Source organism: Acyrthosiphon pisum, chromosome A2, assembly GCF_005508785.2.
Source record: "Acyrthosiphon pisum isolate AL4f chromosome A2, pea_aphid_22Mar2018_4r6ur, whole genome shotgun sequence".
NCBI lineage: Eukaryota > Metazoa > Arthropoda > Insecta > Hemiptera > Aphididae > Acyrthosiphon > Acyrthosiphon pisum.
In genome coordinates, this window is record NC_042495.1 from 70,240,673 (window position 1) to 70,253,299 (window position 12,627).

The 12,627-nt window shown below is 36.2% G+C and overlaps 1 protein-coding gene across 5 annotated transcripts in view; it reads left to right on the forward strand.

Annotated features, from left to right (window-relative positions):
- Positions 1-12,627, forward strand: part of LOC100164788 (GATA zinc finger domain-containing protein 10) — a 106,643-nt gene that overhangs the window by 49,126 nt on the left and 44,890 nt on the right. For 4 of the 5 annotated variants that reach the window (XM_016805138.2, XM_016805137.2, XM_029490444.1 and 1 more), the window contains one exon: positions 834-892. The exons of the other annotated variant lie outside the window; for it this stretch is intronic. In XM_016805138.2, coding sequence (XP_016660627.1) covers positions 834-892 — 59 coding nt within the window. The remainder of the gene's footprint in view (positions 1-833; positions 893-12,627) is intronic. 5 annotated transcript variants of the gene reach the window in all.

Sequence of the window (12,627 nt, forward strand, 5' to 3'; positions counted from 1 at the left end):
CGAACTATGCGAATGCTATATTTATTATAATATGTACAATATTATATTGTTATATTCGCGTACAAGACCAAATTCATCTCTAATGTTGGACAACAGATCGCGTATTGTACTGGACGCATATGCTGCCATTATCATATTATTACACAATATGTGACGTTATAATATAGGAATAATATACTATACTTAATACGGTTTCAAAATTTCGATGGTTTTTTTTCAATACAATTTAGTTACAGTTAATATCAATATTATAAATATTATAATACGTCCGTCACGTCGTCGTCGACGGTTTCGGAGGTGTGTGTGTGTGTGTGTGTGTGTGTGGTGGGGGGGGGGGGGGTCGGCGTCAAAGTAATACTCAGGAATTCGATTATCGGCCGACTCCGGAAACGACAGAGATCGCGCCACGAATCGGATAAACGGCCGTCCGTGCTCCATCGTATATAATTAGCTCTGTGTATCCTAGTGGAAGACGTCAAGACTTGTTGCCTTTTATTTAACATACAATGCATGGAACAGGCTTAACAAGCCGTTACTAATGCATGAATACGATCTAATGATACACGCACGCACATGCGACAAAAGTAGTTTAAATTAGTTGTACTCGACATGTGTGTATACCTTACAATATATATAACATACATATACCAATATAATGAATAGATATGATATAGAGGTGTATAAATATGTATATAGCATATGTACTCCGTGCAGACTTGTAATGCGCATATTACTATGTATAGTATATAATATAAATGTGCCCTGTACACGTATATACACGTATATACCTAAGTACCTATACTTATGTCAATTTTTGTTTTGGTTTGTTACAGGTAAACTATGCACTGACGTCGTGTCGATATATAGAATAAACAAAAGCTATCCCGTACCCGTGAGTGTATTATAAAATATGATTATTATGTTATTGTTTTTCTTCTTTTCACTTGTATATATACAAAGTGCGCGATCTGAAGCACGTTATATTTATATTATGTTATACGGCAGCTACACCGCCGCCGCCGGTATCTGTGGTGTGGCGTTTATAATGTAAAATGTTTAAATATTGTAAACTACCCATAAACATATTTTGGCTTCAGCCCATTTATGCGTTATAGATATAAATGTATAATACATAGAATTGTATAATAATTTTGTACAAAATGGCATAACATGAAATAGGCCCCAGTTTTGGACGGAACATATTATTGTTACGCAGAATACAACCGTGGTAATAATAATAGAGTTAAAAATAACGACGACGACGTAACGATATTACTGCATATTATTATATCGCTCGTCTCGTTCAGGTATTTTAATTTCGCCGTGTGCCAGAAAGTGATTTTTGATTGACACGCCGAGGTGTCATTTGTATCCGTCGGTCGTGCGGTAAGCGTTTAAACTATTACTCATCAGTGAAATGGTTAAAACGGGTAGTCGAGAGGAGCTTTTGCCACGTGCGGCCTTGGAAGAGTTCGCGAAGTAGGGGCGATGAGGAGACATTACGTGACGAATGAACTCCATCCGGTAAACATAACGGGAAAGAATCTACGGGGATTTAGTACCCGCCCCTTACATAGGTATTTAACCGTTTCAACCCCATTCGACTGCCGGCGGAAAGAAGCCAATGTTGCGAATAGACGCGACAAGACGCGCGCACAAATCAAACACATTTGTTCCTGTTAACTTGCACAACCACTCAACATAATATAAACTCAACATTATATTATGGTAAACGAAATTGTGTACTTTTTGACAGAAAACAATAATAATTATAATTATAATATACAGTTAAATATGGTAAACAACGCGTATACAACACGCAGTACAATGTAATAAAATTAAATAACTTAACGATATAATCATTCATTTCTGGTGTCAACGCAATTATTTTCCGTCTTATTATGATTCAGCACCTGGTACAGTGGCAGGCCACGAGTCTCCGGCAAACAGAAATAAACGAACGCGACACTGATGGCACATGACCCGATGTACATGTAAAAAACGTACTTGTTGAAGCTCAACAGAGCGTTGGCGTCAAAAACCGTGTACGCCAACAGGAACAAGACAAACTGGCCACCGGCGTAAATCAAACTCGAAAACCATTTCTGTGTGACACATTTACAATGGAATTGGATAGTATCTGATAATATGCTATATTTTATATTGTTAAACTACGAAATATTTAATATTTTGCGGCGTGATTAGTATTATTATTGTTTAATATAAATAGTTTATAACGATTATTACAAAAAATATTCATATGAAGCTTAAGGAAAATGTAATATCCTCGCAGTAATATATTATATAATATTATAATATATTTGGTCGATCTCACAGACGCCACGTCGATCGGACCACTCTTAAAATTTGTCGGAGTAAACGCCCCCCTTACCAACCAAATTATGTACTTGAAAATGTTATTATTATTGTCTACATTATAAAACTGTACGACGACGATAACTGTGAGACAGTCTCAGGACGACGCGCGATATAAAGTAAGAATGTAAACGCTCTAATCGTTTGTCATTCAGTCCAGCTGAATTCGTATACATTATACTTTACGTTGATTTATTATAAAATTCGAAAACTCGACACTATTGGATAACAATATCGTATAGGCACTCACGTCGAAATAAACCACTTCTGCGTAGATCAGCGGGACGACCGGTCCCCATCCAATTGAATACGAGCACAGGTACATGCACACGAGTATGATGTGCACGTATTTGTGCCACTCGTTCGATTCGATTGGAGAAGTGCAGATGTCTGTGATTGGATAATATGATTGGTATAACATCAGCGTCGCGAGGCACGTGCCCATACTGATGGCTGACGCAATTAACATGAACTTGCGGCCCAAAAACTCAACTAGCTCGACCGTGGTGAGACACAGCAAGACCTGCGGGAAACCCAGAGGACGCGTTATTGTTACCGACTAATTTTCCCTAATGAGAACCATTACAATTTGGAGTGGGTTTATCATCAATCAAGATGTATTTGAAAACTTGATTTGTCAATTTTACTACGCATTGACAGGGGTAATTAAAACACACTAATTACCTAGCAAGTTTCAGAAATGATTTAGTAATAGACCTATTACCAAACAAGTAACTTAAAAAATGTAATATTTTAAACAGAGATCGGGTCTTATTTTTATCAGAAGAAATTTAGTTCAAAACATTATTAATCTTACAGATATTCTGGATCAGTGATTCAAGTATAGATATGGAACAGCACAGTAAAGGGATTCAATACCGCAAAAACAGGCAGAACTTAATAACATAACAAATTAACTTGTTAGCCTATGGGACGGCTGATAAATTTATAAAAAAAAAATAGTTACCCGGTTGTCGTCATGTTAATGTTTTTATAACAATTTTACGTTCCTATCTCTGCGGATACGTACGTTTACGAGATTCCTACCAGCTATATGTAAATGTGTAATTTTTTTTTTGAAACCGCTCACTTGAACCGCGAACAATATCGTAATGATTGTTTGCGTGTTTCCGTACACACGTTCGTCGCTGTAGCCCGCGATTTCTGTGGTCAAACCGAATCCGCCGATAACCGATTTGGCGTGAAACATCGTCGCGCTCGCGCCGCAAGTCTGCTGCAGCACCACGAGTCTTGCGCCGATGTCGACTATCCTACGAGTCAGGCGGCTTCTGTTATCACCGATCATGCACTCGAACTCGAACACGTATCTCTGTTTTCGGAAAAAAAACGAATTTATAAAATCGATATCATCTTGCGTACGTCGCCGGGCCTCCCGTCGGGACTTTCGAAAACGTTTCCGCGACGCGACCTACCTCGAGCGCCAAGTATTCTTCGTCTACGTCGTAGTCTTCGCCTTTGACTCGACGCATAGCCGTTTTCGCGTGCTCGGAGTCGCCGTGGCATTTGTACTCGTACAACGGTGATTCGGGTATGAAGATCGAGATGAGGATGTGCAGGGCCGGCCACACCATGCACACGCCTGTCAACTGGGCGTTCGTAACGATGCCGCTGAACGCGTGCGCGTAGAACACGCCGAAACAAACGAACGCGTGGTGGAACACCAATACCCGACCTAGGTCACGCACAACACAATTGCGGTGTATAACACTCGGTATAATATTATTATGTACACACGACACACTACGTAAGACTACGTTGAATTCCGGGACGATTAATAAGTATATAATAGCGCATTTATAAGACTATATTTGTTTTGGGGCGGATACGAAGGGGCGATGTCTAAAAAATCCCCTGAGCTATACGTTTTTCTTTAATATAAATTATTACTTATACACATTGTGCTTACGGGCAGAGTGTATAATAATATAATAATATATTATGCTATTCTATTAGTACCAATTACATTTCTGGACATATATTACACTTATATAGAATTTAACGTCACGCTATTATTTCACGAACCGCGCACCAAACCTAAAACGTAATTTCGGCATAAGTTCTCACCCCGGATGCGGAAGTCGGTGATGTGTGCGATGTACGTGGGCGTCAGCAACCCCAGGCCCCCGGCTCCGATGCCGTGCATGAGCCGGATGGCCCAGACGGGCACCAAGTTCACCTGCGACAATAGCAGCCAGCCGACGAACACGACTATGTCGCAACCAACCACCGACCATCGGTAACCGATATTCCTCGTCACTTGACCCAGGATCAGGCCACCGACCGTGGTCCCCAGGAAATAGCACGCGACCGGATCCAGGTACCAACCGGAGTCGTCCAATTCACTGTTCACGGCGTTATCTTTGTTTCCGTACGTCCGCGTCAACCTCGCGGCCGCCGAGTTCCACGCAAATGCAGTGCCGATTACCACGCCGCTCAGACCGGCTGCGAACACAGTTATCAGAGTTAATTAATGGGGATTTTATCCTTAAGTATCTGACGGTGTTTCGAGTCCGGTACCCGCCGAAAGAAATCTACAATTATTCACATTCCATTCCTCAGCTATGGCTGAATAGTATACTATCGAGCAAACTTCAACGCGCGGGTAACACGAAGAAGCACTCTAATAGCAACCTATACTCATTTACATGTTATTCGACTACAAATTTCCAAATAGTGTTGACAGATGTTTAACGTATCCAACCTAGTTTATACAGTGTACACCTACCTAAAATCGAATAACAAAACTGTGGAAATCTCTGTTGAACCGCTTTTTCTTCAGTGCACATAGTCGGTGCCATACGATCTATGTAGCAATTTTAAAAACCACAAGACTATATGAATGATAATTATGTCATTTTGTTAGGTACTCGTCGACAGACGTTTTTGGCAAACCTTACGCAGCGAAAACTAAATATTAACATTATTATTATTATTGCCACGGTGACGCGTGATACATTTAATATTATATTTTCTGAGCGCAATGAGGTACGGCGATTTCTACAGCGAGCCCGACGTTTTTAAACCATAGGTATCTGAAACGGCCAACATTAATTTTGTCATAAATTTCGTTCTTCTTGTCAAAGGGCCCAAAAGTTTTCGCTTCCTCTCGCCCGGTTTATCTCATTATAAATGTTTACTCCGATTATGCTTGTTTCGCACACACAGACACACACATTATTGTAGTGTACACACACTCAAATAATGTATATATGTATATAAATAGCGTGCATGCGGATGGCGCAAGCACAACTGGCAAACAAACACATAACCATCTTAATCCCGTTAAGCTCTCTCGGGCTTTTGGAAAGATAACAGAAAGTTCAGATCCAGTTTTAGATATCTGCGTGGCGTTTAAAACACGTATATTATACGAGTGCGCGATAAAACTATAGAAACGATCATCTTGGTGTATATCATTGCCTCCGTCCGACGGGAACGAGAAGTGAATGATGTGATAACCTACAAACGGACGCGCGGCAAAAGGAAATTCGAATAGTTTTCGTCGTCTCGGCGAACACACACAGTATACATAATCATAGGATATTATTGAGCCTATATATACCGCGATTAATACAGGAGGGTGGTATTTGCGGTGCAGTAAAATCGTGTCGAAAATCATTATCAATATTGTTTCCGATGTTTATATATAAACTTGTACATAATGTATTACAATATAATATATTATACTATACACCGCGTCGAGACGTCTACCTCCGCATGTGTATTACTCGGTCAATAGAGCTGCATATTATGCATAATATTATTATCATCGCATAATCGTGTATCGCGGTGCGTGCGTGTACACACAATACGATGATATTATTATTATTATTATTATTATGTTATAATATTAAATGGAAATGGAACACGGCAGAGTCAAGGACTCGTCGCCGTCGGGCCGCGTAGGCGATAGCCGAGGAGAAAGTTCATTAAACATATTATTATTATTATATTATGATGTTTTATTATCGTACCGGCCACTGCCACCTGCACTGCACCGACGCGTCACAACCGCAGCAGCCTCGTGTAAATATTGGATCTGCCCCGACGTACACCGTATTGTTATATGGTTATAATATATTATTATTGTTAAATGATGTTGTCATTAATGTTATCATCTACAATAGAGTGCAGTGATTGTAATAACTACGGTTTTGATTTCTCATCGATATCTGTTACCTGCTTCTATCATATTATAATATGATATAATGGACGATTTTCGCAAGACAAATCGCAAGACGTATTATTATTAAAACACTGTTCATTGCTAAGGATACTGGACGTATTACTAGAGATTATATTAAATATATTTATTTATATTTATATAATCTATGGTATAACATTGCATACAATACTATTTATATTGCAATATATTTATGATTGAATAGAAATTAAATTATTTAAAGTATAAAGTAGGTAATTATATTGCATTTGTCAGAGAAGGTTATCAATAATTACTTGGGTAGATTGTTGGGTCCTGATTGAAACGTTTTACTATTATTGTTATTACTATATTATTACTATTTCGTCCTGCGTAAACAACTCATAATGTTTTAATATAATCAGCAATATTATACTACGTTTAATCGTATAAACTATGTACTAAGTCATTACGATATTGTATTTATTAAGGAAACGATTACCTTACCATATTGGATTTAAATATTTATTAAATACACGCATTCGACCACTTTATATTATGTAGGCAGTAGGCACAAACATAATGGTATTCTCGGAAAATGGAGTTTGTTTGGTGAATACTCTGTTAAAGGAAATTGAACATTAAACAAGTTACCTTCGAATGGAAAATGCATTTTAAACGTGCGTGGATGAGATAATAATTTCACTTTGAAATCGAATAAAAATGTCTTTTCGATTTTTTTTCTTATATATTTTTTTTTATTGAGTTTACGTATAAAAGAGAAGAATATTTAACGAGTTATTTTTAAAGTTTCATACGAAGCTCGGTAAATTATAATAATGTGGTTTTATTTTTTTTTTAATATCCAATCGCTTACATTTCTATTATCGACCATATTATGTATACTTTCAATATATTAATACAAATGTAATTAATTATTTCTAAACTTCAACATAAGCACATGCGTATTTTCTTTAAAATGTTGAATGACACAACTATTTATTATTTGTATTTCGCAGTCACATATATATTATATAGTATTCTACAGATATTTTACGTGGCTCTTTGCAACATTTTTTTTTGTCTATACTGCTGTAGTTATCGCACGAATATCTTATAGCGGCTTAAACAAACCTATATACTTAATTTGATTAAATCTTACACGCTGCGCTATATGCGGCTACATAATAAATTCGAAATAACGGTCGTGGAGCTGGTACGATAGTATACGTGGAACCTGCGAATAGTACATGAATGACTGATGTGCGTCTCACGACCTTGACCTTTGTAGATTGTATTACGTCGGGCCGAAAGTGACAAGGCTCGCCAATATACTTACCCAAGACTTGTTTCGCCGGAATGTCGTCTCGATGACCAACGCTGAACGCACTCGCAAACGACGATTTGAAAACGGTCGAGAATCGTTGATAATCGGACGACGTGGCACGGCGGACTTGGAAATAATAAAATTAGTTGGTGTCTATTGTTATATTAATTGTTTTGATTTTATATGAATGATCAACGGAAAATAATATATTGGTTACCCAATCGTCAAATATCGTAATTCCATGTAATCGGCGGTCATATCATAGAATACTAGTATTCTATGGTCATATCGCGGCAGTGGTATAAATTCGACGGTCGTGGTCCGCGTTTTACGTAGGTAATAACTGCACGACTGGTAAAAACCGCGATATTTTCCTCCATCATCTCTGCGTCTGAATTTGGTCCTCAACCGAACCTTTTGCCAAACACGAAAGTAATTCATATGATATTTGACCGTTATTATTATTTATTGGTTATATTCACCTATTAATTATTCATATCAAACAGCTATAGATATGTAAAATTAGCGTTTAAATGAACTATTAGCGTTATACATCTATGTTAGTGATAAATTAACTTAAGATATTTTATGTAATCTGATGACACGATTTAAGGAAATGTTTATAAGTCGTAAAACATTTTTAGCACACATCGCAATATAATTGCATGTAGATGACGTAATCGTGTGATATCGGTGCAAAAATATATTTTATTTCCCGTTACGTCACCCTTCTACGATAGTTTTGACTTTTTTGATTCCATAATTATTTTCTCATCCATGATCGTTGAAACGTAAATTAGTCACAATCGCAATGTAGAATGTGACTTCTCTGGAAATAAAGGAATATAGATATTTTTTTTAAAACGTTACTACGAAATAACATTGGAAATGGAATATAATACATTTTTTCCGTCAGTTTTTTCCTCTTTCCAACAAGACAAAACTGTGACTAAACCGTGTAACCGAATCCGACTCGGATGAGAAAAAGGTATTAGGCATACCATTACGTATAGTTTTCCATAATATCTGTCGATCGATATTGTCGATGAAAAAACACAAAAATCCTAAAGTTAAATGTTCTCGATACAGTTTTTTATTTATTTGTTTATTTTTTTTTTGTATCCGGTCACTACAAAAATGTGCTTTGAGGTGTAACATGGTTCATGATAACAAAAAATATAAATATATGTACATACGAATAATGAAGATTTTGGGCCAAAACCAATCGACAAAGTTTTTATGTAATGGGTAAAATCATCAAAAATTATATATTTTTGATTTGGTTTGCAGCAGAGTACAATATATTAATATCTATAGGTACGTTATTGAAAATTATAACTATCGTTATGTCGCTCTGACACTGCTGTAAAATCTTCACAAATCATTGGATGCTTTCTGACCAAATTATGCATGCACATTTCATTAAAAAAGTATAGCGGTCATGACTAAGGCTTTCGACCATGTACTCAAATGTACACTGTGAATGCAGACAGGGTCGTATGGAGAATATTATGTACAACTTTGTATTAGTTTTTTGATAATACAATAAAAACCTCTAAAACGTAAAAACACAATCGTTAATTAGTTAAGCAATATAAATAAAACAGCTAGAACGCAGTACAAAATGATTTTTGCCACGTTTACTTCTCACTAAAACGTTTTATTCGTAGCCTAGTTTTCAATTAACATTGCCCGACAGACTTTATGAATCTAAATAAAATATGTTTGCGTGTATGTGTATTTCATTGACCTATTTAAAGTGTAATTAATTTGCTATCGTCTAAATGAATTCTACGATGAACACAATTTCGTACAATTAACCAACTCTTTACATATAAATAATAACAAACACATGTATAATATCATATAAATACACAACCCATTGCAGTGACGATATCGTCGTTTTCACGACACCAGAACATTTTCGCGACTAATTTATTACAATTTTCGAGGAAAAAAAACATTGGCAACCGCGTTTGTTCAAACTTAATTTAATGTTTAAAATAAAACACTAGAGTGGTGATTATTAATCGAAAAGGTTCGTTTAGATTATGTGACGTTACGAACCGAAAAACGGTAATAAAATAACAACAATAAAAATAATGGAAAAAGCTCTCTCCGCGGCCACTGAAGCAAACGTAACTGTACAGGGGTTGTTAAAAAAACGGGCGGCAAGGGTGAGTAAAACAGTGCCCATAAAACAGATTTATGTTCTTTTCCATATCCACCCCTCCCTCATCGTAACACCACCACTACCACCACCGCCACCACCGACACCGACAACCGGCGAACGGACGAGGAATGTGTAATATGAATTTTGTGTTTTAGAAAAATAACGACTTTATAATATAATTCATGGCTCGAAAAACACAATAATAACTTTTTCCTCCACCCCTTGCTGTCGTTTGCACTGAAATCGCTAACCCGTTAGTTGTTTCGAAATATTTGGTACGCTTGAAATATGGTATTTAGCATAGTTCAATTTTCACACAAGTTCCCATTATACGTCATTACAGAAAGAATTCCGTAATTGCCGGCGGGAACGAGTTATACAAATGAAATATGTTCGGTGACATTTCAAACGATCTACAATATTATTATAATAATGCACTGCATATTTCGTACTTGGGGATTTTTTTATTATTAGTTTTTGGAGATTTAAATTAGTAAATTAATTTAGTGAAATTCGTGTAGTTTTATGGAGAAAAAAAATACAAATGTATACATGTTTAAAACTATTATGAAAATGAATGCATTACGAAATTTTGTTGTAAATCCATTCATTATTCATATGTAAATTCTTTCCACGCGAGCAAGTCGTTTGACACAGACTAGTAGCAGTATTATCGTTGAATTAATTATTTATGTAAACCTCATATAAAATTCATAAGAGATGATGGTTTGAAACTAACAAAAATGTATATAAAAAATGAGATCACGGGAGATAATAGCTATATATATGTAATTTATTATGTGTCCAAGTAATAATGCACAGAGCATTCGAAATTCAAAATTCTCAATTTCAAAAAATATAAATAATAATAATAATAATAATAAATTACGGGTATGAGTTTTTTTTTCATCTTTATTATTCATCCAAATTTTATGATATTTGTGGTTCAGTTTTGATAAAGTGTATTTGACAAGGAAATATTTAATGTCTGCTCGGGTATTATTTATGAAACTCAAGTATGTAAAGTATATTATTTGAAAAGCGACAGCGAAATGATGTCTATGCAGTTATGATGAAAAATAATACGAATACTTTGAAAAGAGCACTATACAAAAATATTATATTGATGGTACCTACTATGGTGGTTTTCTTATTTGGCAAAAATACGAAAAATCAATTTGCACTTCTAATCATCAATCATCGAACAAACGGCGAGAACACAAGACGCGAAGGAATGAACAAGGAGTATAGGTAGAGGGGGGGGGGAATATAAGAATCAAAAATATTCAATTCACATCCTGCAGAACGCCACTGATCCGCGCCAATAACATATTATTGCGTAACACCATCGTTCGAACGAAATGCACGCGCAGTTGATTAAATCTCATTAAATCTCACATGATCACGGCAACCGTTAATTGGGAGTACGTATAGCGTTTAATTTAAAACTCGTTCGACGAACAATATTCCAAGATGGGTTTTACTGCACCGAGCCACTCGTAATATTTGTATCGTCATTATTTTTAAAAAAATTTCCGAATTCGATTTGACGTGCCGCGAGTCCGCCGTTACTGGTCCCGCCGATATAATAATATAATAATATTTATTCGCACATAATATGCAAGCAGATATTATAATTTTTATGGAACTTTTGTGGTCGGCAAATAGTTTGATGAACGCGCACGGATTGCGCACGGTTCCTACTGTTAAATACGATGTGGAACGATCAAAAGAAAATAGATTGATATTGTTTTAAACCGTGTTTTTACACCATCAATGTTTTGATTGAATACCATTACGGTCAAAAGTAGTTACAGACGTCACGGTGCCTGGAATTATGGGTGTTTAATAAACTGTTCGATTGATCGTCCATCCGCATATACGGTACCGGTCGACGAGAAGCAAAAAAACACTACAGATAGAAAAATATTTGAGGTTAAACATAAGGCCCGCGGAAAATGAGGCCAACCACTCGACACAAATAGAGATAGTAATCAAGAGACAACAATAACTGTACAACAAAAATCAATACTTATCCAGATCCACTTATACACATATAGGAATCGATGTAGGTACATGTTGATTGGACCGTGGTCACTGAAAGATGTTCGGAATAGTGTTAATTCACCAGTTCACCATTAATCATCTGAATATATGCATAATATACCTATACCTCGTACATAGTATACCACTATTTCGTAACCGGAATAGTATATTCTAATTTCTAATAACTTTCTCGCAATCTCGCCACTAAATTATATTCTATAAACCTATAAAAAAACGTGTGTGTGTGTGTGTGTGTTTTTACTGAACGCGTAATAAAGTGGTTTTTAGTAATATTACGGTAATTCGATAGTAAGGTAAAGATTTGAACGCGTTTTTATGTTGTATTTTAATTTTTTCCGACGACGATTAGATTTTCCGAAAACACGTATAGTATTATAATACAGTACGTGGATGTACGTGGCTAAGTCTATGGTCTATACTTAGTCAACGCACTGAAAACTGTGTTATTATTATTTTTTATAAAAGGTAGTGAGGAGGAGAACGTTGTAAGGAGGAGAAAAAAACTGGTTATGTTTAGTGGAA